The sequence below is a fragment of the Hirundo rustica genome, chromosome 12 (assembly GCF_015227805.2).
Source record: "Hirundo rustica isolate bHirRus1 chromosome 12, bHirRus1.pri.v3, whole genome shotgun sequence".
Taxonomy (NCBI): domain Eukaryota; kingdom Metazoa; phylum Chordata; class Aves; order Passeriformes; family Hirundinidae; genus Hirundo; species Hirundo rustica.
The window spans coordinates 7,729,674-7,754,939 of NC_053461.1; the positions used below are offsets into that span (position 1 = coordinate 7,729,674).

The window sequence follows — 25,266 nt, forward strand, 5'->3', positions numbered from 1 at the left end:
AGAAGAGCTTTCTCTGCTGCTCAGACCACAGTGGTGCCTTCTCCTGATGAATATTTGGTCACCAATTACCAGCATATTTGCCTGTGACACTGAGCCCTCCCTTGAGCCTGACCTGACCTGCCCTGTTAGATTCCTTTCTGCAGGGCTTGGGGCACAGATGTTCACAGGGATCTGATTTTGAGGTTCTGACACCTTTTTCTGTCAGCACAGCTGGATTAAAAAGCTGTGCCGGAAGAGAGAAGGTTTTCCCAGATTAAACTCTGCAGTTCCGGTTATTTCACGAATTTGTACTCTTTGGAGTTTGGTGAGGTGATGGGTGACTTTGAAACCAACGAGCTGGGATTTCCAGCAGTGGGCACTGGATCTCTGCTCTTCAGAAGTTTCAGGCATTCAAAATGCACAATTCTGCTTTTCTCAATGCTAACATCTACATAGCCATGTTAAAAATCAGTTTCCACGTCCTACTTTCGGCACCAGAGTCTGGAGAGCGCATCTGATGCGTTTCCCCCGCTGCCCCGCTTCCTGGCCTGATCCTGAGCAGAAATGTCTGCAGAGCTGGTCATGCACAAATAGAGATTTCCCTGCTTTTTGCTGCCACAGGCAAGGAAACTCGTGAAAGATGACAGCAATATTGCCGTTCACTTTCATGAACTCAGCTCCTCCAATCCACTTTTGTGCAGTCCAGGAGGGAGAAAAATGCTTTTGTGCAGTGACCCTGCCTTTGTTGCAGTTTCCCTGGTAGTGCCCATGCCTCTGGCTGCTATGTGAGCTTGGCTCTCCCAGGCCATTCTTCTCCAGCGTGGTGGTGCTGCGGGACAACCAGCTGGGATCCAGCCCCTGATCCAGAGGGCTTGTAGCCCTTGGCTCGACAGCCCTAGTAACTGAAGACAAGGGAGCTCTTTTGTGCCCTGGGGAATGTGGTGGGAAGCTGCTGTGCCCTCCCCAGCACACTCAGGGTTGGTGTGAAGTGCTGGGGGAGCAAAGACAGAGTTGTTTAATGGGTTTCTCCGTCTCCTTCCCACAAAGCCAGTGCTGGGGAGTGAGTGCCGTACCTGCTCTGCTGCCTGACAGCTGCAATTTGTATTTCCTTCTGCCCAGGCCAGCCCACGGAGCTTACATAAGTGTCTTTCTGTCCCATTCCATGTCAGAGCAATTTGAAATTTAGATCCCAGTGCTGTGGGACAGTGCCTAATCTGATTAGAGAGCGTGTACCCGGGATCTTTGCTGCTGCACTGCCAGTTTTTCTAGGGTTTTGTAAGTCATAAAGCTCTGTAGTGTGCAGAGAGCGTGGATTGGAGGTTAAAGTCCACTTCTGTTGTTGTGATTTATTATCATTATTTCTTAGGCTTGGGAAAAGTTATTTTTCATACTTTGGAAAAATCCTGCTTTCAAAACCGTGGGATTAAACCGTTTGTTCGTTGTCTGATGCTGATGTGCTGTATGACCACAGATGCACAAAGGTCCATGCATGGATGCCAACGCCAGTAAAACCTGGAATAACGGCACCAACAGTGGTAGAGCAGCACAGAAGCAAACTCATCAATCCCCCACCTGAATCCTCTCAAAAGGAGCCTCTGGGTTTGCTGCTGACAAGGTTTGGGATGCTTGTGGTGTGTGCAATGGTTGTTTTGTATCATAAAGTGCAGCACATCCCCAGGCGATTGTTTGAACCACTGTTTTCATTATCTTTTAATATAAAAAAAGCCCCAGGCTGCCTGCCAGCCACACTCACCCTTGACACAAATGTGCTGGGCATTCTTGGAAAGTCCCAGCAGTACAGAGGTGCTGAAACAGGTCTGGGCTCCTTCCTCCAGGAGGTTCCTTGCTTTATTCCTGAAGATTTCCTAGCTAACCCTCTGGTTTGTCCTTGTCACAGAATCTTGCACTGCGCTGAGTTTCTCTCTGCAACCAGCAGAGGTTTAATCCCACCAGAGCTCTGCAGAGCCTGGGAGGGCTGGAGCAGCAGGACAGGCTCCATGCCCAGCACTCACCTGTTTGGAGATCTGAGGGGCTGAATCCTTGTTCCTCTCCATCCCTGTTCCTCTCCATCCCTGTTCCTCTCCATCCATGTTCCTCTCCATCCCTACTCCTCTCAACCCCAGTTCCTCTCCATCCCTGTTCCTCTCAACCCCAGTTCAGCTATATTCCTGTTCCTCCTGGCTTAGTTGCCCAGTTCTGAATCATCCCAGATCCCTGGGAGCAGGAATTTCTCCCTCATTATGAACCAAACAAGAGATGTACATGTAGATCCCTCCATGCAGTGTTGGGTTACTGGGGATTTTAGGTTGGTTTGGGGTTTTTTTTCCACTCATTCTCAACATAATCAGCCTCCTCCAATGCTTTGAAACTGCTAAGGACAAAGCCCAACCCAAACACAAATTGCAAAAACAACAAATCTAATCCAGTGCGGGACTGTTTGTAAAGTCCCAGGACACCCTGGTGGGTTTTTCTTCATTCAGGCTGTGCTGGCTGAAAAGAGCCACGTTCAGTTCTAGCTGTTGAGCAGCAGATGGAGCTGACAAACTGCACATCTGGGGCTGCACCCTGCAGCTGGCTTCAGCCACCCTCGCATGGTCCTGCAGCTGGGCAGGTCCCACTTTCGGAGTGCTCTCACACCCTTTGCCACTGTGATGATCCTCATTTCCTCCTGCATCAGGAAATGCATTTCCTGGAATGCTGAGCACAGTGGTGGGGTTTGGTCCAGGAAATTGGACAGGCTTGGGATGTGGAAAACTGGGTTTTAAAAAAGGGAGATATCTGCACACAGGGCTTGTGAGGATGGGGCAGAGATGGATTTTCTCTCTCTGAGTCCCAACCAAAAACTTCTTCTTTTTTTTTTTTTTTTTTTAATGTGGTTTTATAATCATGCAGTGATCAGAAATGAGAATTCAAAGGGGAAATAAAAAAACCCCCCCCCCCCTAAAAAAAAACCCAAACAAAGAAAAACGACAAAAACAAACCACAAAAACAACAAAAAACAACAACGAAAAACAACACCCCACAACCTGCAGCCTTTACATATTTTTTTAATGTTTCTTTTACTATAATTTTCAATTAGAAATGAATGGCTAATAACCCCAATCCCCCCTTACAAAACTCTGTAAATTAAATTACTGTTGATCTCTGCCTGACCTAGTGCCCAGTGTTACCAACACAAGGTGCAGTTTCCTCACCCTGGCCAGTGTTTCACGTGTTGCAGCCTCTGGTTTGAGCACTGGGCTGACATGTGGCAAAAGGAGTTACCAAGAGGAAACACAATAAATCGGTTGTGGATGGGTCACAGAAGACATGAAGACATTATTTCAGTGTGTTTTTTCCAGCTGAAGCAGAGCTGTGAAAGTTTGTGGGAGCCACAAGCACTTCAGAGTTGATTAAAATACCCCAGGTCATTTTTTTACAATCCGTATTTGTTTCCTTGATTGTTCTTTTATATAGATTTTGAAAGTGTCCCTAGCAATCGCCGTGGTGTTTTAAAAGGTCCACAAATGGCTGGAAACAGAAACGAGGAGTGATCATTGCAGGCTGTCATCTTACTGTGCTTATAATTTAAGATTTGTGAAACTTTGGTCTTACAATAACAGCTAATTATAACCACATGTAAAACTTGACATCATTACCCAGGATTAAGTCCTGTTGCTTGATCTGGTTTATTGTTTAATTCCTTTGGGAGGAGTTTAGGGAAAGTTTTTTCAGATAAGAGAACTTTCTGATTCATTATGAATCCACTATTAGTGGTGGCATCTGCTATTTGTTAATTTACTTCTTTTTATTCTTTCTGTAGGCTCGTAAGGGATCTGTAGGCATGAAATTGAATCAGTGGGTCTCAGAGATTGTTTTGGTTTATAGTGAACATTCTAAATTTAGTATGGGTCCACTCTAAACTGCTATTATTTGGTTGGTTGGTTGGTATTTTTTGAATTCTTTTATGTGTAGACTCATAAGAGATCCGTAGAGAAAAAGGATAACAAGTGGCCTTGGAGATTGTTTTGGATTAACGGTGAATGTTCTAAATTCAGTATTAATCCACTTTAAAAGGTGGTAACTGCTATTTCTTGATTTTTTTTTTTTTTAAATTCTTTTCTCTGTAGATTCGTAGGAGATCTATAGGAAAAAAAAAGTAAGTGGGCCTTGGAGATAGTTTTGCATTAATAGTGAACGCTCTAAATCCACTGTTAGTGGTGGCAACCGCTATTCCTTGATTATTTTTTTTAATTCCTTCTGAATGAAAAGCTGTAATCAGTGGATCTTAGCGCTTGCTTTGCGAGGGTTCTCCCCTGCTTCCCGTTGAGTCCAGAACAAACCCCTGGGGTCGAGCCAAACCCTTCCACGAGCCGTCGGGTGGCTGCGAGTGTCTGAGGTGTCCCCATGTTGTGCAGGTGGCTGCAGAGCGTGGTGAGGTTCCGTGTCCCGGCTCTCTGGGCCGTCCCTGCCCACGCCGTCGCTCCTGGGTGGATTGCCACGAGCCGCAAAGCTGCTGTCCACGTGGACTGGTGCTGAAATCTCCCGCCCGGCCGCCGCCAGAGCCTCGCCAGCCAAGCCCAGAGACATGGCCACCAACGGCACCAAAGTGGCGGACGGACAGATCTCCACCGAGGTTGATGCCTCCATCACCAACGACAAGCCCAAAACCTTGGTAGTAAAAGTGCAGAAGAAGAAGACGGACCTTCCAGACCGAGACACTTGGAAAGGGAAATTTGACTTTCTTATGTCCTGTGTAGGTTATGCCATTGGCTTAGGGAATGTGTGGAGATTTCCGTACCTGTGTGGCAAGAACGGTGGAGGTATGTTGGCTCTGTTTGTCTATTAGGATCAAATTAGCAAGTTACCATCAAATTACCATCAAATTACGAACAAATCAAAGCCTGGTCTCACCTAGTCTCAATAGATTTTTCATCCGTATACTTGGTTTTGGTTGGGGATTTTTTGTTGATATTTGGGGAGGGGGGAGGTTTGCAGAATTTATTTTGAGGGTTTTTCGGGTTTTGTTTTGTTTTGTTTTGGTGGGCTGGTTTGGTTTATTGGGGGGTTGGGGTTTTTGGCTTTTTGTTTGTTTGCTGTTGTGGTTTTGGTGGGGTTTTTTGAGTTTTTTGGTTTGCGTCTTTGTGTTGTTTTGGTTTGGGGTTTTGGATTTCTGTTTGTTTTGGGGTCTTTTGGAGTCTATTTTCATTTCTGTTTTGTTTTGGATTTTTTTCATTTTTGGTAGGTTTGGTTTTGTTCTTTGGTTTTTTATTTGTTTGTTTGCTATGGGAGGTTTTGGGACTTTTTTGGTTTCGGGGGGTTTTTTGGGTTTGGGGGGATTTGTTGATTTGGTTTGGATTTTTGGTTTTTATTTTGGGTTTTTGGCATTTTTGTTTATTGGTTTTTCGGTTGTTTGCTGTGGTGTTTTGGTTTTTTTTGGTTGTTGTTGTTTGTTTGTTTGTTTGTTTGTTGTTGTTTGTTTGTTGGGGTTTGGGGGGGGGTTGCTGTTGTTGTTTTGGCTTGGGGGTTTTTTGGGTTTGGGGGGTTTTTTTGCTTTCCACTTTTCCAGGAGGTTCAGAGCCATTTTGGAGTGTGAAGCTCTGCTTTGAGCACTGCCCTGAAGTTTATTTTAACTCCTAGCTGCCAGTTGCACTTAAAAGACCATAAAGTATCAGAGCAGAACTAAAGCACATTGTCCTCCACCCAACCCTGCAGATCCCTCTCTTTCAGGCTGAGTTTTGAGAGGATTTCATGGAGTTTTTAGCTGACTCTGAGCTTCCCATAAAAGTCTGGAAAGCTACTGGGGCTGTTTAAAGCCTTTGTGTTCTCCTTGAGAGGTGAAGTCAACAAAACACAAAGGCTTTTGGATTTCAGCTTTTTACTTCATCAGAAAACATTTAAATGATGGAGAGTTATGTTTTCCCCTTTATTTTCACCTCTTGAGGTGCTGGTTCAGAAGCGCACATGTGACTTCCACTAACATTTTTGAAAATTTTCATCTGAGAGGAAAAAAACCCTGTGGGTTTCTTTTCATATACAACCAGGATGAAAACTGGAAATTCAGTTATATTTTTCCCCACTCTAACTGACTTTTTTTACATTTCTTGTTAGGTGCATTCCTGATTCCCTATTTCCTTACTTTAATTTTTGCTGGAGTGCCACTGTTCCTTCTGGAGTGTTCTCTTGGTCAGTACACATCTATAGGAGGCCTTGGAGTGTGGAAGCTTGCTCCAATGTTCAAAGGTACAGTATGGATTCCAATTATTTTTCATTTGTTTCCAAATTGCAGAAGTTTCTCAAAGGGCCAGGGCAAAGATGTTTCTTGGTGCCTTTCATTTCTATTTAAACCATGATTTTTCTAGAGAAAACACTGATTTTTCTGAGATGTAACTGTTGATTTTGGAACCTGCTGGGCTATATTTTGAGTTCTCCATTAAAAATAGTAAGATTAAGGCATTAGAATTGCAACAAATTTATTTTTGAACTCCAAAAACTCTTGGGGTTTCTTGTAGAAATGCATAAAGAGTATTGAAAATAGCATATCCAGCAGTAGTTTTCTGAGCAGGTTTGGAACTGTTTATAGAAATTCAGTAAATTTGGTAAATTTTTCTGAGCTCACAGAGATTGGCATCACGTGTTTTTTTAACTGAAATTTAAAAACCAGACACTTTTGGCAATTTCATGCTGAAATCCTTAAGACAAACTCACTCCACACTTTGACTTTGAGTTTGAGGTTTGATTGCCAGATACCCGGGGTTTTAATCCCGATTCTGCACAGACTCACCAACCTCTCAAACGATGCTTCTCACCCTTCTAATCCCAAATCCTTTGATACTCCCAGTTCCTGAGCTGAGCTGTGGCCCAACAGAGATGCACGTGGTGTTATAAATTACCTCACTCAGTAGGACTGACAATTAGCACAGGGAGAGCTGAAAGTTTGTTGAGATTGGATTTTGCTCTGGCAGATTTCATGTTGGGAAAATGCAGAGAGACTAAAACGTTCCTCACAGAGAAGTGTTCTTGCTTGAGTTGCTGCTGTTGGTAGGGGTTGGTACAACCTTGCTCTACATTATCCTGATTATTGTGAGCACTTCCTCCTGCTCAGGGTCGTGGAGCAGCAGTCCTGAGTAGTTTAGAACACCCTGGAGTGCCCATGTGGAGCAAAAGACATCCGTGTGATGGAACCCTGACGTTTCTTTAGTCTGATGTGCCAACAGCCCTGTACTGAGCACCAGGCACTCTGATCCGTGTCCTGAGTGCCTTGGAACATATTCTCACTGTGTGTGCATCTGCCACCGGGTCCTGTGGGGCTGCTCTTCCAGAGAATGAGCTGATTTAGCTCTTTTTCCGGGGTGTGAAACATGCCAGGGAGCTCTCAGCAGCAGCAGGTGGGACTGCACCATGGAGAGAGCTAACTCTGGCAGTGAATTCATGGATGGCTGAGCCATCACCCAAATAATGACATCTGTGTAATGGCACTTCTGAAATTCTCACTCCTACAACACTTCCCAAGTGGTGCCTGCCCCATAGGATGTGTTTGCCCTGAACTGCAGCTCTTCAATTGAAAGTTCCCTTGTTTAATTTCTCTTTGTTTTCCTTCCAGGTGTGGGGCTGGCTGCTGCAGTCCTGTCTTTTTGGCTAAATATTTACTACATTGTGATAATTTCGTGGGCCATATACTACCTGTATAATTCCTTTACCACTGTAAGTGTGTGTCAGAGGGGATGGGGAATTGTTCCTTGGAAGTAAAGCCAAGTAAAATAAGAATGTATCACCAATGTGCCTAAGTGTAGATGTGTGAGGTTAACACAGCATGCACAGTAATCTGTAGGGTAATCCATTCTTACTGGAAAAAAACCCCTATTTTGTAAAAACCACTTTAATTTTTTTTCTCCAGAAGAAATTTAGAGCAGAAAACTGAGCTCACAGGCCAGTCACTGCCCCAAGAAAAATTCTAATGTACAGCTAATTATTTTATTTCTTCAGCAGCAGCCACACCAATATGAGTTCTTTGGGAAGTAGTATCATTGCAATGTGGTTTAACAACGGAGGGGTTTATTAAAGAAACCCCCATGGAATGGAAGGTCTGTTACTTTATTAGCTCTGAACTTCCATTCATTGTTGTTATTTTTGCTTTGTTTTCTTTCCTGTTTACTTTATTTTTAGCTGCCTTTTTTCCCCCCTCAAGGGTGATTCATCAGCTGAGTAAGTCTTGTCTGATTTGTGGGGTTTGGCCATCTGAGGAAGCATTCTTACATAAGTTGTACATAATTAATGCATCATTGTTCAATTGTCTCTTCTATAAATTTTGCTCATGCTTGCTTGTTCTTGGCTTTAAAGAATTTTGCCTTGACCAAATTTGCATTAATTACTGTCTGGGAGTGACATGACCATTTCTGCTTTGTTGTCCTCAGAATTGTTATTGATGTGAAAGGTCAGGCAGAGTCTGGAAGTATTTCTCATGGCCCATGTTAAATGAATATTGACTTCTCATTCCCTTGAAGCCTCTTATCCTTGTGTATAAATCACAAAGGGGCCTAATGCAACATTTCTGTATGAGGGTTTTCCTGCAATTGCCATCAGAAGGATCTGTAAATTATACATAAATGAGGCTCGTTCTAATGGCTACCGTGAGAAAGAGGTTCTGCTCCTCAGAATTTCTGGAAGATGGGATGGACACAAGCAGAACATGCATGTAACAAATAGAAATTTTACCTTTCTCTCATTATCCTCTGACCTGAGGGGAAAATAAAAATCTCTGATCAATAACCATTACAGCTTTATTATCTCTTGTGCAACAAGGACCTCCAGGAGGCCCTTGCTTCTGTTTCAGTATACTCTCATGGTGAGAGTATTGAATCCAGAGTGTTTGGGCTGCTGTGTTAAAGGGAAGAAGGAATATTTCCACACCTGCCTTCCACAACTGACAGGAATTTAAATAACTTTCACCTCAGGGAGATCAATGTCTGCAGAGCTCCAGGTGCTTTAGCTCTGCACTCAGCTGTCAGTTCTAGCAAAGAAAGAGACACTTGAGGCAGTTCTTGCCTTGAAAGTGCTTGACTTTGGGTTTTTTTGTTCTCTTCCTTCACCAGACCCTTCCTTGGAAACACTGTGAGAACCCCTGGAACACCGACCGCTGCTTCTCCAACTACACCTTAGCCAACACCACCAACATGACAAGTGCCGTGGTGGAGTTCTGGGAGTAAGCTCAGCATTCCCCTCTCTCCTTGTCATGCGTGCCCGAGGATCACCCTGTTGTCCTTCCTGTTTTTTCTCCTGAATTCTTTGCCAAAAGCCCTGTTCTGTTGGCTCGTTCCAGACGCAACATGCACCAAATGACTGATGGCTTGGAAAAGCCTGGGCAAATCCGATGGCCACTGGCAATCACCCTGGCAATTGCCTGGATCCTGGTGTATTTTTGTATCTGGAAGGGGGTAGGCTGGACTGGAAAGGTAAGACTAAAAAGTACTGTGAATACCTTTCAATTAAAAAAATGCCCATTTTGCTCAAATATTCTGAGAATTCCTGAGGTAAGAGGCACTGGGGGCAGTTTGGCTGTCAGAGCTCTGTGAGGAGTTTAATTTGTGTTTATTTGGATTGATACAGCCCCATGTTTTAGAAAGAACTGGCTCCTCTGTAGCTAGGTCAGACCACAGCCTCAGATGCTGCACTTACAGGCCTCCCTTGGCTTGGCCAGGTATAAAACCAGCTAAAATCATTCCTGCTTGTTCCTGGGATGAATATTCCAGCTGGTTTGCACAGCAATGGAGTGAGGATGAGGTGGTTTGGTTTCAGCAAGCATTGTGCATTTATTGCACAGCTCTTGCTGGACCTGGACATGTAAGGAAGTGTTGGGAAGAGCTGCTCCCGCCTTCCCTCATGTGAGTGAGAAACATTGGAGGTCCTTTCATGGGATTTCACGCTGTGCTTCTTGTGGTCTGCCTGGCTGTGAGCGGAAATTAGGATTTACTAATCAATTAAAGGAAGTTATATTATTGAGAGACCTTTCTGAATGAAAGGGCAGCAACATCTGACATTGGCTCATGCCTTTCCCTGTCAGAAGAAATCCCAGGGAAATGAAAAGCCACAGCAATGGGGTTTGGTGTCAGCTGAAAGGTTGGGTTAGAAGGCCTCAGGTCTGGTGCAGAGGACTGGGATTTCTTCACACTGAAGGAACAGATTATTAGCTTTTAGCAGGAGGTTATAACCATGACCCACGTTGAACTGTGTGTTGAACAGGGCTTAGCTGAGCTCAGAGCAAATTTTTCTCTTTTTCCTGTCTCCAAAGCACAAAGAGGGCAAAAAGGGGGCTTAGTCTGACTTCAGAGAGGGTTTTTTATAGGACCTCTGAAAAAGCAAGGAAGTAGGACCCTGTAATATAGAGGAGGAGAGAGTGGGAAAAATAAACTGCCAGATGTTTCACGAGCAGGATCCTCCTGCTGTGATCCTTGTGCTTTTGGGACTTCCCTGTACTAAAAAAAAAAAAAACAAAACCCTAGTCCACTCTGATCTCTTTGCAGAAAAGCAGGCAACAGCCACCTGCCTTTAGACCTGGAGTTTAGGGAATTTTGCTGTAGGCACTTCCCAAGCTTTTTCATTGAGGAATGCCTCAATTTTAAGAGCCATTCTCAGTTGCTGCTAGAGTGTTTTCAGGGAACAAATATTTTTGATCGTTCTTCCTTGCACACTTACACTGTCTTGTTTCTTCACATCAGGTGGTATATTTCTCTGCTACTTATCCCTATGTTATGCTGCTTATCTTGTTCTTCCGTGGTGTAACACTGCCTGGAGCAAAAGAAGGCATTTTATTCTATATAACTCCCAACTTCAGTAAGCTTTCAGACTCTGAGGTAAATATTCCGTCCTGGTAAACAAAAGTTTCACTCCTCACTGTTCCCCTTTCAGACATATGACCTGCTCCTCAAGTGCAGAAACAGATTTTTTAAAAAATTGTTTCCTGCAATCAGGTTTGGCTGGATGCTGCCACACAGATTTTCTTCTCCTACGGTTTGGGTCTCGGTTCACTGATTGCCCTTGGAAGTTACAACCCTTTCCACAATAATGTTTACAGGTAAGCAGATGACTGCACATATTGCAGTAGCACTTGCCTGTCTCAGCTGGAGCTGAGTTCTGTCTCTGTGCACAGATAATTGAAATAAAGCTTAGTATTGAATATTACCCATTCTGGCTGGCTGGGGGTGAGATGTGTAACTGTGTTTACACTGGTGGGAGAGACTTCCCCAGCATGAGGTGGAACCCAAACTGTGAAATCCTAAATCGTGAAATCTAAATCATAAAACCTTTCCACAGGACAGAAAAGAGCCCCAAAAACCAAACCAAACCAAACCAAAACAAACAAACAAACAAAAAGGATGAACATTTGCTTTCCCTGCTGCTTAAAGCTGCTTCCCTTTGTTCCAGGGACTCCATCATAGTGTGCTGCATAAACTCATGCACGAGCATGTTTGCTGGCTTTGTCATCTTCTCCATTGTGGGATTCATGGCCAATGTCACAAAGAGGCCAATTGCAGATGTTGCAGCATCAGGTACCTGATATCTTTTCCTAAGCTGTGCATCAGTTATTCTTTGCTTGTAGGCTGTTCCTGCAGCTGCTCAAAACTCCTCCTTGCAGCTCCTCAGCTCCCTGTACCCCCAGTCCCCCAACAGCAGAGGGAAAAGGGTTGTCCCAACCCACTCCAGGCAGATCAGGAGGAATGCTGGTCATTATGGGGTGGTTTTTAAGCTAATATTTTCCAATTCAGTTGGGTTTTAATTTCTTTTCCCATTTCTTGAGGTAAAACCCTTCAAGGCAGATCCGTTTCTCACCCGTCCAGACCTACACCTATTTCATGCGACATTTTATTTAGGGCAGGGAGATGTCCATGGCAGGACCCTGTTATCCTTTGCAGCTTCTTGTCTGTCTTCCAGCTGAAGGAGCTGAAAGCAGCAGAGCAGATGGCTGCCGTAACCCAGCTGGTGCACCAGATACTCACTTAGCAATTTTGGCCAAAGGGAGGGATCTCATAACTCAAAGCTTGGTTGGAACTCACTGGTGGACAAAATCTGGATGGCTGTATTAGCAAGTACAACCCACTGAAACATCTCCTCAGTTAGAAGAGGAGAGAATTTAAGCCCTAAAAATAATCTTCAATAAATTACACATACAAAGAGATTAGGTGCAAAATGATGATGGCAGGCACTGTTATTAAAAGCCGCTCTGGAAAGGCAGTGGTGTGTGAAATAAGCTTTCAGGATTTATATCTTTGACACAGATAGAGTTATATAAAGGCTACACCTGCAAACATGACAATATTTTTACATCATAGTAAGTACATTTGATAACAGACTTCTGAAAGTTGCCCATGAGCACTAATTGCAAAGGATATTTAAAGATTTGACCCTTTAATTAAAGCTTCTATTTCTCCTAGAAAGCTCAGTGGCTGGTGCCAGATTTTGCCATCATGAGAGGTTCTTTTGCCATCTTTTATATAGCCTTATAAAACAAAAAATATTATTAAAAGGTGTAGCTGCATTTCTGTGGAATGCGAAACAATAAAATTAGCATATTAATCTGAAGTTTATTTTGCTTTTGGCACTGCTGTTTGGAATGCTTTCTGAACTGCTTTCCAACCATATCTGCTCTTGTTAGCAATGAATTGCTTCAAAATCCTTATCAGGCTTTGACAACCCAAGTGCTGATGCCACCCTTGCTCCACTGGTTTGGGAGCTGTGACCATGCACTCGTCACTGACAGACTTTTAATGGAAACTGAAAAATCAGAGACACTCCTTAGGTGAAGCACACAAGCTTTATTTCTGTGTTCATTAAATTCCTAGTTTTCCCTCTGACCCTGACCTCCAGCTATGCCATGAGGACAAAATAACTCCTTTTAAACAGGAATTTATATTCTCCTTCCAACACATCAGCAGTTAGCAAGAAGAAAAATTAAAAAGTTTGGTTGTCCACAACTACATAGTTTATTAAAAGGTGTATTTTGAGAGAGTGAATGGAATGGAGCAGCAAATGGGAATGCTGGAAATGCTGGAAAGTGTCTTCTCTGAGCTGTCTCTGTTTCTCTTCTGAACGGTGCAAAGAAGGAGACTGCAGCTGCCAAAAACTGCTTGAGGGGAGAGAGAGCTGAGCAGTGCCTGAAGATGTAACCCTAGCCAAGGATAACATTCCTGCCTTGGCTGTGCCAAGGGGTCTCTCAGGAGCAGCTTCTGAACTGCATTCAGTATTCTGGTTGGTTGCGTTTGGGGGGGGTTGGGGGTTTTTTGTTTGGTTTTTTTATGGTTTTGGCTGGTTCATTTTTAAAAACCAGGTCCTTGCAATGCCCCCATGGCCAGCGAACACTGAACAGCTGAAATCCCTGCTCAGGGGCTGCATCCAGAGCCAGGCAAATAAAGCTTAGCAGGAGCAGAGAATCCCAGCCCCTCTCGCTGATGTTTCATCTCCTGTTTCTCCCCCCAGGCCCTGGACTGGCATTTCTGGCTTACCCAGAGGCAGTGACACAGTTGCCCATCTCCCCTTTGTGGGCAATACTCTTCTTCTCCATGCTGCTCATGCTCGGCATTGACAGTCAGGTAAAACTGGGGTGAAAACAAATGAAAAATACAGATTTTTCTGCCACTGGGGGGGACGAGGTTGGGCTCACCCTGTGGTCCCCACTGCCAGCCAGAAGTGGGGCAGGATGGTCCCTGGAATAATCAGATAAAAAATAGGGGGCACTGAGGAAAGACTGAGTAAAAAAACTGACTCTAAACACTTCTGCTCTTTTATGAACTGTTGGAAAAATGTGAAAAATGGGCAGAAAAAATATTCTTTGGGCAAAAAGGGGCTTACCTTTGAAATATTCCCTGTTAAATCACAGTATCAAAAATGCCTGGACAACGTTCAGCTATGTAGGAGACACTGGGATATGTTTTACAAGATTTAGAGACCAAAAGTATTTCTTAAAGGCAGCTCCAGAACTCACCACTGGAGCAGAAAGATGCAACACACGTTTCATTTTAATATCTGGAGTCAATTCAGTGGGTAATGGGATGGTTACTGAGGATATTTTGTGTTTTGATGTGCTCTGAAATCACTTCCCAAGGGAAAGAATCATAAATTTGTTGGTTCAGGCCTTACCTAAGCTCTGGGTGGTATCTGACAACTGGAAATGAATGAGGAGGTTTTGCAAATCCAAGATATTCTCTGTCTAGATTAAACTGTTAAATAATTGAGACATGGAATTGTTGGAAATGATTGATTGTGACATAAATAAAAAAGCTCACAGCACAAGAGAAAACCCTTTAAAAATAACTATGCCCAACAAAACCTTTTGTTAATCAGTGCTAATTTTAATACAGAGAACAACCCCACTAGCAGCACTCAGGGGGGCACCCTGCCTCATTTGACAAGGAATACTTGGAGGTCAGGGAAGTGCCCCCTGGCTGCTGAACTGTTGGATCCTGTTTATGAGACCAATCCCAGGCAGATGTGTTAATTTACTTGCACTCAGCTGCAGTTGGCAGACCAGCACTTCCCAGTTCCTACAGCCCTCCCAGCATGTAAAGGAATGTGGGATTTACTGCCTTAGCGCTGCACCAGCCTTTCAGGAGAGAAAAGCCATCATTTTCTATAAAGCTGGCTTCAGCTTGTGAACACAAAACAACCAAGAGGGTACTTTATCCTGGGAGATGAAAGAAAGTTGAAAATTTACACTTTCTTTGTTTTTCAGTGAGCTTCAGGCTTGACATTAAAACCCATTGCTCAATCCGGGGGGAAACTGCTGTGAAATTAATTTGGTCAAAAATATTCTTGAAAGCACTTGTCTCTAGGCAACTAACAGCTGAGGAAAGCGGTCTAATATTAATAAAAAGAATATATATCTACAGGCTGTCATGCTTTCTGCATTTTCTGTCTGTCACTGAAACATTTCTGACACTGTAATTTACAGGAGCTGTAACCATTGGTGGAATTCTACTTGCTCTGGTGAAAATGAATAAAACTTTACTTACCTTCTGGTTTTCACTGTTTCAGCCACCATAATGATAATATTTATATGAATATATCCACACAGAAGGATCCTGGAGTGTGGCCATGATTTCCATTTGGAGAACATGGCCTCAACAAAAATGTTTTCTGGGGACAAAAGGAATATTCGATTTATTACATATGAAAATCATGTGAGAATCTTTAATCTTCTGCATGAAGCAATAGCCTGGTTAGACTTTCCCTGTGTGTTGGCTTTCTTGTATGTGAGTAAATCACATAAAAAAGTTTATCTTTTAGTGTTGTGGGATCAAAGCCCTCAACTGTAGATTTATCATCTTTATTCCAAAGAAAGAGCTGTTGCTGTTCACAGAGCGAAAGCAACAGTTCATAGCTTAGAATTTTGAGTGTTCCTTGAGCTGGAAATCTTTTTGCACAGATCTCTTTCGACAGAAACAAGGATATTCAGGAGCAGAGCTTCCACTGCCGTCAAGTGAATTTTCACTTCTCGTTGGACAGCTGCAGCCTAAGGCCAGCGAAGGGTCCAATTACAAACTTCTCCCCCAAACTCCATTCTGCCATGGCAGGGCTCTGGATTGTTGTGGGTTTCTTATCTTCTTTTCTTATGTTAGAGCCGGGATTAAATGCTCGAGAGACGGCGTTCGTGTTTGAACTCTGATGTTTATTAATTCTTATCTGTGTTACAGTCTCACAAGTTGTGAGTTCTAGCTAACAAGGTGAAAAATGGCTTTGTAGCTCTTTCCAGGGTCTTTTAAGCATAAATTGTCCAATTATGAGATGACACCTAAATTATTTTGACTTTTAACCCCATAACCAAACAACCATTGTACTTAATGAGTTTTCTTCTACCCAATTACGAAACACCACACAAACCCATGAAGAAGGTGGTGAAAGAACTTAACCTATGCCCTAAATCCTCCATCTTGTTTTATCTGCATATTACTGTATTCTAAACCCTTAAACTCTGAGTTTTCCACCCTGTGATATCGCACACTTCTATTCAAACTCCACACCCACAATCCCAGTGCTGTCACTCAATTTTGGGAGCCTTCTCCATGGCCTCAGGTCAATGCAGTGTTTGCTTGGGGCTCAGTGCCTGGCAGCACAGAAAGCCTGGAATTCTCAGCGCCCAGGGTTCCAACAGATTGTGCTTTGTGTGCCTTTCCCTTGCAGTTCTGCACCGTGGAAGGGTTCATCACAGCCCTGGTGGATGAGTTCCCCAAGCTGCTGCGCAACCGCCGCGAGCTCTTCATTGCCGTTGTGTGCATCGTGTCCTACGTGATAGGGCTGTCCAACATCACTCAGGTACTGCTGGGCTGAGGGCTCTGGGTCTGCATCAGCATTCTCCCTTCCCCAGTCCAGCCAGGAATCACTGCCAGACACGGAATTATCAGGGATTTGTGCTACCCAGGGGTTTTGGCGGTTTAAGTGTAGAATGCCCTGTGGTCCTTTTGACGTCTTAGGTTGTTAGCTTTGATATTTTTTATTTATATTTTATTTATTTATATTAGGGGTTTTTTTATGTTAGGATTTTAGCTTTTATATATATAGCTTTTTGTATTTATTTGTAACCCTGCAGTTCTTTAGTGTATAACTCCAAACTCCACACACAGTGTGAGCTGCTGCTCTCCCATTCTGGTCACACACAACAATTCCTCTCCAGGCCTGGCAATCCAGGACACCTCACTGCCTCAGGCTTGAGAGATGGAAACAAAAGTGACTTGGGGGCAATAAACTTGGGGTGAATGACTTCATTACCTGAAACTGTAATTAGGAGATGAACCCCCAATGTGCAAATGGACCAAACTGATCAAAGTGTGAAACCCATGACCATTGTCCATTTTTGGGTGCAGCCTCTGGGGGGCTTTGTCTGCCCACAATGGACCTGAAGGCCCTTCAATAAATAGAACAGCTTTTTATTCTCTTAGTTCTGTCTGGGCTCTGTTTTTAGGTAGCCCCAACAAGGCATACCTGGCTGTCCCCTGCAGGGCTCAGGAGACAGCAAAATGCACAAACCCACACTCTTGTAGTCCAAAAACTGGCAGCTGGAGAGATTGACTTTGCAAATTATTTTAGGGAAATAATTAATGATTAAATCATGATTAAATTATCAAACAAAGAGCAAAAAGCGAAATTAAACTTTGCAGCTTAAACAGCAGCAATCTCAATTTTGTCAGGATTCACCTCAATCCTTAAAATAATTTAACCTGTGTAATTGACACTAATAGGCCCCTAACCTATCGACCACTGTTAGTTCGTATCTTACATTTTGAAGCTGGAAGCCTTGCTCTGTTTCTAATACTTCCTTTTCTTTTTCAGGGTGGAATCTATGTGTTTAAGCTTTTTGACTACTACTCTGCCAGTGGAATGAGTCTCTTGTTCCTTGTATTCTTTGAGTGCATCTCGATATCCTGGTGCTATGGTAAACAGCCTGTTTCTAATTTTTCCCAAAGCTTTACTCACCCCCAGGATAATTCATCCTCTGATCTGTGGTTGAACGTGCACGTCCTGGGGTGGAACTGGAAGTGGCCTTGGTTTCTGTGGATATAATTCAGAGCTGGCTTCTGGAATGTGCTGCTGCCTTTTAAACACCCTACCTAGAGGCCTGAGAGCTGTGAAGTGATTTTTGACCTCAGGGCTGTGTCAGCTGCTCTGAGGAGCTGCTCCCATCATCACCGAGGCACTCCAGCTGCTCCGGAGCTGGAGAAATGGAGAATTCCTTCTGGATTTTAGTGGGCCTGAGGAGGATGGAAGGGCATTTTACGGGGGAGGGGCACTGCCAGTGAACCCAGCACATGGGAAAATACCCCCAAATTTTCCCAGAAGTCACAGAATATTCTCAGGTGGAAGGGACTCAACAAGGAGCTCAAGTGGAGGGTCCATACAGGGCTTGAGCCACACCTTGAAATTATCAGCTCCAGGTTTGGACCATGAAGAAACCAAGGCCATAAATTTGTGACAAACACAGCTTTGGGAAGCTGATGAAGAGCAGCAGCAGCAGGAGGGCCTCTCTGATTACAGATCCATTCCTGCCCATGCATGGTGTGCAATTTCTCACTCTAATATGACCTAGAGTTGGAATCAGTCAAGGCTGTTTCTTGCATCTGATCTTGCCAAGTACAGTTTCTTCATTTTGCACGGGAATAAGTTTGCTAGTCTCTATTTAATTAATTATGATGGGAAGAGTGAGAACAGGTGATTTTTGGGGCTTTTGAGCTTGCACACTTCTTTCCCCATCCAGACAGAGGAAAAGTTATCTTGAGGTCTTTGTAGAGCTTCCAAATATAATCAATTTATGTTAATGTCTCTCAGAACCAGTCAACTCCATCACCTGATATGATTCTGTGCTGTTTCTTGTTTCCACATCCAGGTGTTAATAGATTTTATGACAACATCCAAGAGATGGTGGGATACAGACCCTGCATCTGGTGGAAACTCTGCTGGTCCTTTTTCACTCCTATTATTGTGGCAGTAAGGAACAAACTTTTATTCTCTGGTTGAAAGGATGTAAATGAGGCGGCCTAGGTGCTGCAGCCTTGTCATTTCCACCCCCACAGGTTCATATTAGTTCTGCCCTTGCTCCTTTTTTGAGGATTTGAGCAATCCCGTTGAAGGCAATAAGCAGTGTCGTTAAAGGAAGCTTGTGCCCCAAAAAGAGATGCCAAGACTTTTATTAGACCTCTGGAAATGCTAAAGAGGTTGATTGGCAGAGTAAGAAAAAAAAACTGTAAGGAACAAATTCTGCCCTTTTTTTTGGTTGGTTTTGGTATTCTAAAGTAGAATTTAGCCATCTAAAACCTAAATTTTTCACATACACAAAAATACCAACATTCTGTAAACTGAATTCCTCCACAGGCACATCTGGTGACAGAGCAGGGTTCTAAACTTATGTGTTCTTCCCTCATGGGATTCTGTGGCATATGTTAATCATTTTATACTACATTGCTGTGGGTTTTCTGGCAAACTCTGCAAGGAACCTGTACTGAAAACCACAGGACAGCCTTTTCCTGATTCCAGACTTTACCCAGTTAATCCCATTCAGTACCTTGGGAAGTCATGGACAAAGAAACATAAAATTTACTGCACATACACTGAACGCATATGCAATGTAACAAACTAATCAAGCATCCACTATTACACATGAGCCAGCATTTGACCAGAGAAAAGCAAATGAGGAGAACTAAGGACACACAGAAATGTGTTGAGGTTGAGGGTTCCTCGAGTCATCCCTTCCCAGATCAAGGCAGGTTTCATTTTCATAAAAACAAATGTTCAGGAAGGCGTATGAAATACATTTTATTTTAGTGGCACAGGAGGAAGATGCCCAACATTGTAAAACTGGCCAGATTTGTCAAGACCTCAGCAGAATGTGGTGCCCAGCCCAGCTCAGAGCAGGGTTAAAAATCTGCCTCTGCGTCCTCCTCTGAGAATCTGTCCCTCACAAGGCCTCAGCCTGGGATCAGAACCAGCCCCCCTCCCTCCTGGTTCACTTTAGCAGCTTTTCCTGGCTGGTTTAGACAGTGGAGACAGGCCAGGCCAGGAGTTTTTCCTGGGAATAGCCTATGGAATGCCAGGTCTGCAGGGCATCATTGGAGAACATCCCAAAAGCAAGGCGGGGTGCCGCTGCTCAGTGGCACTACGTACGTGTCCACAGGTATTCCCAGGATCCCTCTTTCCCCCAGCAGCCCCCTTCCCTCTGGCCCTGTGCAGGTTATCCAAGGACTTTACTGGCACCAGCAGCACACCTGGATTATCTGAGGTGCAGGATTATGTGTGAAAATACAAAATACAGCCTTAACACGAAACACTCATTTTGGTAAGAGGCATCTTGGAAAGCTCCAGAAAAACTCCTGAAGCCAGAACACTCTGGGAATCTCACCCCAAAACCTCCCCTTCTGCTTTTGCAGGGAGTGTTCATCTTCAGTGCAGTGCAGATGACCCCGCTGACGATGGGGAGTTACGTGTTCCCAAAATGGGGCCAGGGGGTTGGCTGGTTCATGGCCCTGTCCTCTATGGTGCTGATACCTGGCTACATGGCATACATGTTCCTAACCCTGAAAGGCTCCCTAAAACAGGTAAGTCTGCCTGTCCCAGCCCTCTTGGGACCTGTGCAAGCAAAGATTGCTGGGCACCTCTTTTCTGTTATCCACTTCCCCCCAGTTATTTTGCTTTGAGCTAAAAACCCACAAAAGCGCCGACCGAAAGACAAGACAGTGTCTGAGCCATCTGTTGTTGAACACAGTTCCCCACGTTCCACAGGGTCCTTATATCTGCTCTGGCAGCTGCAGACACTTGGCATTTCAGCTCCTCACACCTAGGAAACAGAGCAACAGTTTGCAGAATATGGAAATTTGTCCTGATTAACATGAGGCATGCAGCCGTGGATCAAGGCAGGGGATGCTCTGGGGAGCTGGAATCAAAATCAGGCACTGATCCACACAGCTCTCGGTCTGCATGCTCAGTGAGCCTGTTCTGCATCTCCTTGATGGCCTCCAAGGCTTGAGCTCCTGCATTTCACCTGCTCTGGGTCACACCTGCCCTGCTATGCTGCAGCTGGGAGGGAGGACAGGAAATATCCCCTTATTTATGGGATTTCTGTGAGCAGTCACTCCATGAAGAACATTAGGGGCTTTTCTCTCATTGCCCTCAGCCTCTCCCTGGTTGCTCATCCTGTTTTTCAAAAGGAGGTAACACTTCTCATGGAGGAGAGTCAGGGTTTTTTTTCAGTCAGGTTTTATTTCAGTCAGGTTTTATTTAAATCAGGTTTTATTTCGGTCAGGTTTTATTTCAGATCTGAGGTCCTCAGAGATGTGCCGCTAAAGGAGGGGGAATATTGACCACATTAGTGCCCCACACACTTGCTCAGGAACCACCTGCAATCACCACACCGCATTTTCTTTAACCCGGGTGGATCCTCAGTTTTGCCTCTCCAGCTGCTCCTGTATATCAGAGCCAGTTCTCCAGCCCAAGCACTGAAACACTCTATGACTGAGGGAACAAAAGACTGTCAGAAGGAATTTGTCAGAATTTCTGGAATATTCTAAAACCAGCTGACAGAGCAATTTTTGCAGAGGGCTGGGTGATCTTAAGCAGAATTGACGAGTGATGCCTCACGAAATGCTCTTATCATGATCCAAATATTTGTCTTCAGCAAATTTTGAAGGACTCAGTGAGGCTTCAAAGAAGACTGCAAAAAAAATCTGGGTTTTGATTTTTTTTTTGTTTCCCCTCTGCCTGCTCTTAGCTCCTACACTTTGAATAGATTTCCCATGGTCTTACGGAAACTTTTAGGCGCAAAAGGAGAACTGTTGGCTGAAAATGCAGCTGCTGTTTCGGCAGCATTGTGTGAGACCACATAAAAGTTCCTCACCTCAGCCTTGTCGTGGGTTAAGGTCTCCTTTTTGAAAGTATTGACAAATGATTATTAAGTGATGGGAGGAGCCAAACTGGGATTTCTTTTGAGATATAAACGTGATAAACATGAGCTGGGCAGAGAAGCTGAAAGAACAGAGGACAAACGGATGGGGAAAGACAGAATAGGAATAAACCACTCTAAAATGCAAGCATGTTTCAGCTGTTTTATCCTTGGAGGAACTCTCCATTCTCCTGGGGAGATGCCCATCACCCTGGTGCCCAGCCCTGCTGCCCACTGCAGCCCCTGGGCTCACAGCAGAGCCTCTCCTCATTTCTTTTCCCCAGGAAAGCTCCTTGTTGGCATCCAGCATTTGGCACAGGGTTTTTCAGCTCCTCGTGCCACATTCAGGACAGAGCTGGAACTCCGTTTAGCGGAAATGGCTCGTGGCTGGTCCCTGGGAAGATAGGCAGCTGTAAAGAACTGTCTTTAAATATTAGAGGGGGAAAAAAAAGAAAAATTAAAAAAAAAAAAAAGAAAAATTAAAAAAAAAAAAAAGGCAAGCAAGTTTAGAGTAAGGTTAGAAAGAGTTTTTTGGCTGCCTCACATTTATTGTCGTCCTTTGAACAGCGCATCCAGGTGATGATTCAGCCAAGTGAAGACATCACCCACCCTGAGAATGGGCCGGACCAGGCCCAACAGAGCAACTCTGCCAACAAAGAAGCCTACATCTAAACGCCTCTCTCATCCGAGTACCGCTCCTCCTCCAGAAAAACAAAAAATATGGTTGAATATGACCACAAATTCACGTCTGAGAATATAATTACCTACCTCTAGTGGAAAAAAAAAAAAAAATAAAAAATTACACATTAAAAAAAAAAGAAACAAAAAGAGAAAAAAACCAAGAAAAAAAGCAACAAGGTCATCTCCACTCCGAGGGAATCACCGTGGGTTAGATCCAGCCGTCACGAGCTCAGATGTTTGACAGTGTTTTTGTGTTCTCCGGCAATCCACAGACTGTTAATGTTTTTATCCTTTCACAATGGTAGTTGCATACCTTGGAATTTGTATATTGATGTGCCAAGACCTTTTTAATCTACCTTTTAGCACGACTATTTGAAGTTTTGTGCTGCTGATTTTTAGTAGTTGATCACTGTTTCTTACCACTGAATCCCAAGACTGTTATTTCTGACTTTGCAGGAGTAAAATTGAGTTTGGAGTTGTTTTGTACAAAAAGAACGGAGTATTTTGTAAACAAGTGATTTCCAGTGCAAAATTCTGCCCTTAAAATTTGTTCCAGCTGAGGTTATTTGAGGAGGGGGAGACTCTTCCTTCGATTAACAGCAGGCACAGCCTTTATAAGCATTCGTAGTGCAAAAATTGAGTTGTTCATGGCAGAGCAGCCCAAGCCAAACACACTGGCTGTGCTCAGCCTTTCAGGGTGACTTTCAAACACGGTCATAAATTCCTTTAAAAATACATATCTTGCTTCTTATAAAAAGAAGATATCTTTGTGAATCAATGTTAGAGGCATGAGTACGACTTTTAACTTTTTTAGCAAAGTGATAGCCAAGAGCTCTAAAAGATTCCCAGGAGTAAAATACAAAGTGTTTGCCGTTCAAGCTCAGATTCCCTGAGCTTCTATTGTGCTGTTACCACTCCACTACTATTGCATTGCCACCAAAATAGAAACCAAAACAACGGCTTAAAGATCGAAGCTTCTCCTTGTGAGTTCCAATTTCGGGCTCGGTTGAAACCCCGCCACAGAACTTTACCAGTTCCCAATTGCAAACTCCACCTGGCCAGCACTTTGAGAGCAGTGGATTCCCATTTCCAGGGGCTGGGTGGTGCTGAGGGCACGAGGGCGAGCTCTTTGATCCTGATGCAACCCCGCTCTGGGCTCTGTCCAGCGTTTGCCACACTGCCAGAGAGCCCGGCCAGCCCCTGGAAGTTTTCCCTGTGCGGGGAATGCAGTAGGAGCCCCGGTTGGCAATTCTCGTTTGGCAGCTATAAGACAGGCACAGAGGTGTTTTGGGGGGGGGGTGTTGTTTTTTGTTTTTGTTTTTGTTTTTGTTTTTTGGGAGGGTGATGTTTGATTGTAAATGACTGTGACAGAACTGTGCAATGAAAACATGCTTTTCAGCAAAACTTTTTTTGTGCACCGTACAATGTTAGATAGCACAATTTATGTAGAACTACAACGTGAAAAACAACAAAAAAATATGTTACCTGTGAATGTTGGGTTTTTGTTGTTCTTGTCTGAAGGTGACAAACATGTTCTTGCAATAAGGTATTATTCTCAGAATGTCAAGCACATTATGTAGAAATAATATATATATAATACACATGTATTTCAAACTACATCCTAAACTCTCAGAGTATGTTGGGTAGGTTTTAAACTGTTTCATACCTAGGTCAAATGTAAAATACTACAAGATCTAAGCTCCATCCTAAACAGCCATAGCTGAGATGCAAACGTCCTGTAAGTCTTTGGGATTTAGAGGAACCCCTACATCCTACGCAGACATCACACATGATATATCATACTTGTGGATTTTATTAGACTAAGGATAAAAATCTCCAACTTTCTCTTTATTGTTTAATGTAACCAAGTCCCATGTTGTTCTAAGAAAAATGCAGTATTTAATGTTTGATTGTAAACAATTATGACAGATGTTTGACAGACCTGCTCTTTAGCAAAAAGCTGTACAAACGTTATCACATAGCACAAGCTAGTGTTGTAGAACTACTGTGTGTAAACTGTGAATAGCTGTATCTTTTTTGTAGTACTTGCCCTTAAAAAGAAAGATTATTGTATGATCATATATGCTTTTTGCAATAAGGAAATATCCAACACCAAGCAAATCTATCTCTATATAAAAATATATATGTAATATATGCATATTCAAAAATATATACAGAGCCTGTTTAAAAGAGTACAGTATTATTTAGTAAATTGCAACCTGTTCTATGGACCAAATGTAAAATATTTATAAATTAAGATGCATTTTAAATGTCTATAAACGGTGTCATAATTAAAGCACGATTGTTATGTAAGTTTCCAAGAGTTTAGAGGAAAAAGAATAAAGGTTATATTATACATTAAATTCAGAATTTTTGCAGTCTTTTATTGGACAAACCCAATCTGTGCTATTTCCAAGTTCCAAATGTGTCATTCCTATAAAAATATCCTTTAAATACCAAAACGCTGTTATCCCATTTGTGATGTGTATAATTAATCCATGCTATTCCTACAATGTAATTAGTATGTGCATACATTACACAGGGAGCTTAAGGGGTCACAGTTAATAGCCCTTCCTGGCATCCTGCTGCTTTAATTCTCCTGCGGGAAGATGGCAGACCCGAGCTCTGGGAGAAGGGAAAAAACCATGGATTTTGGAATGTTTTGGATGGTTCCTTGGGTTTGCACTTCTGCTGCTGCTTTGGTGTGTGAGCCACAGCACCTCCCTGATTTTGGAGCCATCCCAGTGCTGGATATTCCACAGGCAGATGATCCATGGTTCCAACAGCTCCGTGCTTCTGTCTCAGCTACCCTGTCAGGGCAGGAAGACGTGGAGAGGATGTGGAGAAGAAGTTGTGGCGCAGCTGCAACGCCGCTCCTGGGCTTGGGATTTAATTATCTGCCTGCAAAATTGGAGCAGGACTTCATGCTGGGGAAGAGCCTGAGCAATTTAGAGGACCTGATTAGAATGGAAAATGCTCCTGAGAGAGGCGTCTGGAATCGCAGACTTCAACTGCCAAGTGCTGACCTTCGGGAGAAGCGCGCAGCGAGGGCACTGTGGGGAGGGGAGGGCCCAGATTGTTCTGGAAAAGGGGAAGCAGCAGTTCTGGGAATACAGAGGGAAATGGGAAAGGAAGAGGCTGAGGGCTGTCCTTGCTGGCTGGGGGTTGGTGGGAGGGCAGGGGGGCAGCAGGGGCTGAGGAGCAGGAAGCTACTC

General features: G+C 43.7%; 1 protein-coding gene across 2 annotated transcripts in view; it reads left to right on the top strand.

Moving 5' to 3' along the window:
- Nucleotides 1-24,414, top strand: part of SLC6A1 (solute carrier family 6 member 1) — a 57,547-nt gene extending 33,133 nt beyond the window's left edge. For both annotated transcript variants that reach the window (XM_040076372.2, XM_040076371.2), the window contains exons 2-15: nucleotides 4,377-4,781; nucleotides 6,070-6,201; nucleotides 7,562-7,662; nucleotides 9,051-9,160; nucleotides 9,278-9,410; nucleotides 10,674-10,808; nucleotides 10,926-11,029; nucleotides 11,380-11,504; nucleotides 13,429-13,541; nucleotides 16,129-16,260; nucleotides 17,275-17,377; nucleotides 18,326-18,426; nucleotides 19,863-20,030; nucleotides 21,938-24,414. In XM_040076372.2, coding sequence (XP_039932306.1) covers nucleotides 4,547-4,781; nucleotides 6,070-6,201; nucleotides 7,562-7,662; nucleotides 9,051-9,160; nucleotides 9,278-9,410; nucleotides 10,674-10,808; nucleotides 10,926-11,029; nucleotides 11,380-11,504; nucleotides 13,429-13,541; nucleotides 16,129-16,260; nucleotides 17,275-17,377; nucleotides 18,326-18,426; nucleotides 19,863-20,030; nucleotides 21,938-22,042 — 1,797 coding nt within the window. In that variant the 5' untranslated portion in view covers nucleotides 4,377-4,546 and the 3' untranslated portion in view covers nucleotides 22,043-24,414. The remainder of the gene's footprint in view (nucleotides 1-4,376; nucleotides 4,782-6,069; nucleotides 6,202-7,561; nucleotides 7,663-9,050; nucleotides 9,161-9,277; nucleotides 9,411-10,673; nucleotides 10,809-10,925; nucleotides 11,030-11,379; nucleotides 11,505-13,428; nucleotides 13,542-16,128; nucleotides 16,261-17,274; nucleotides 17,378-18,325; nucleotides 18,427-19,862; nucleotides 20,031-21,937) is intronic.
- The last annotated feature ends 852 nt before the right edge of the window (nucleotides 24,415-25,266 follow it).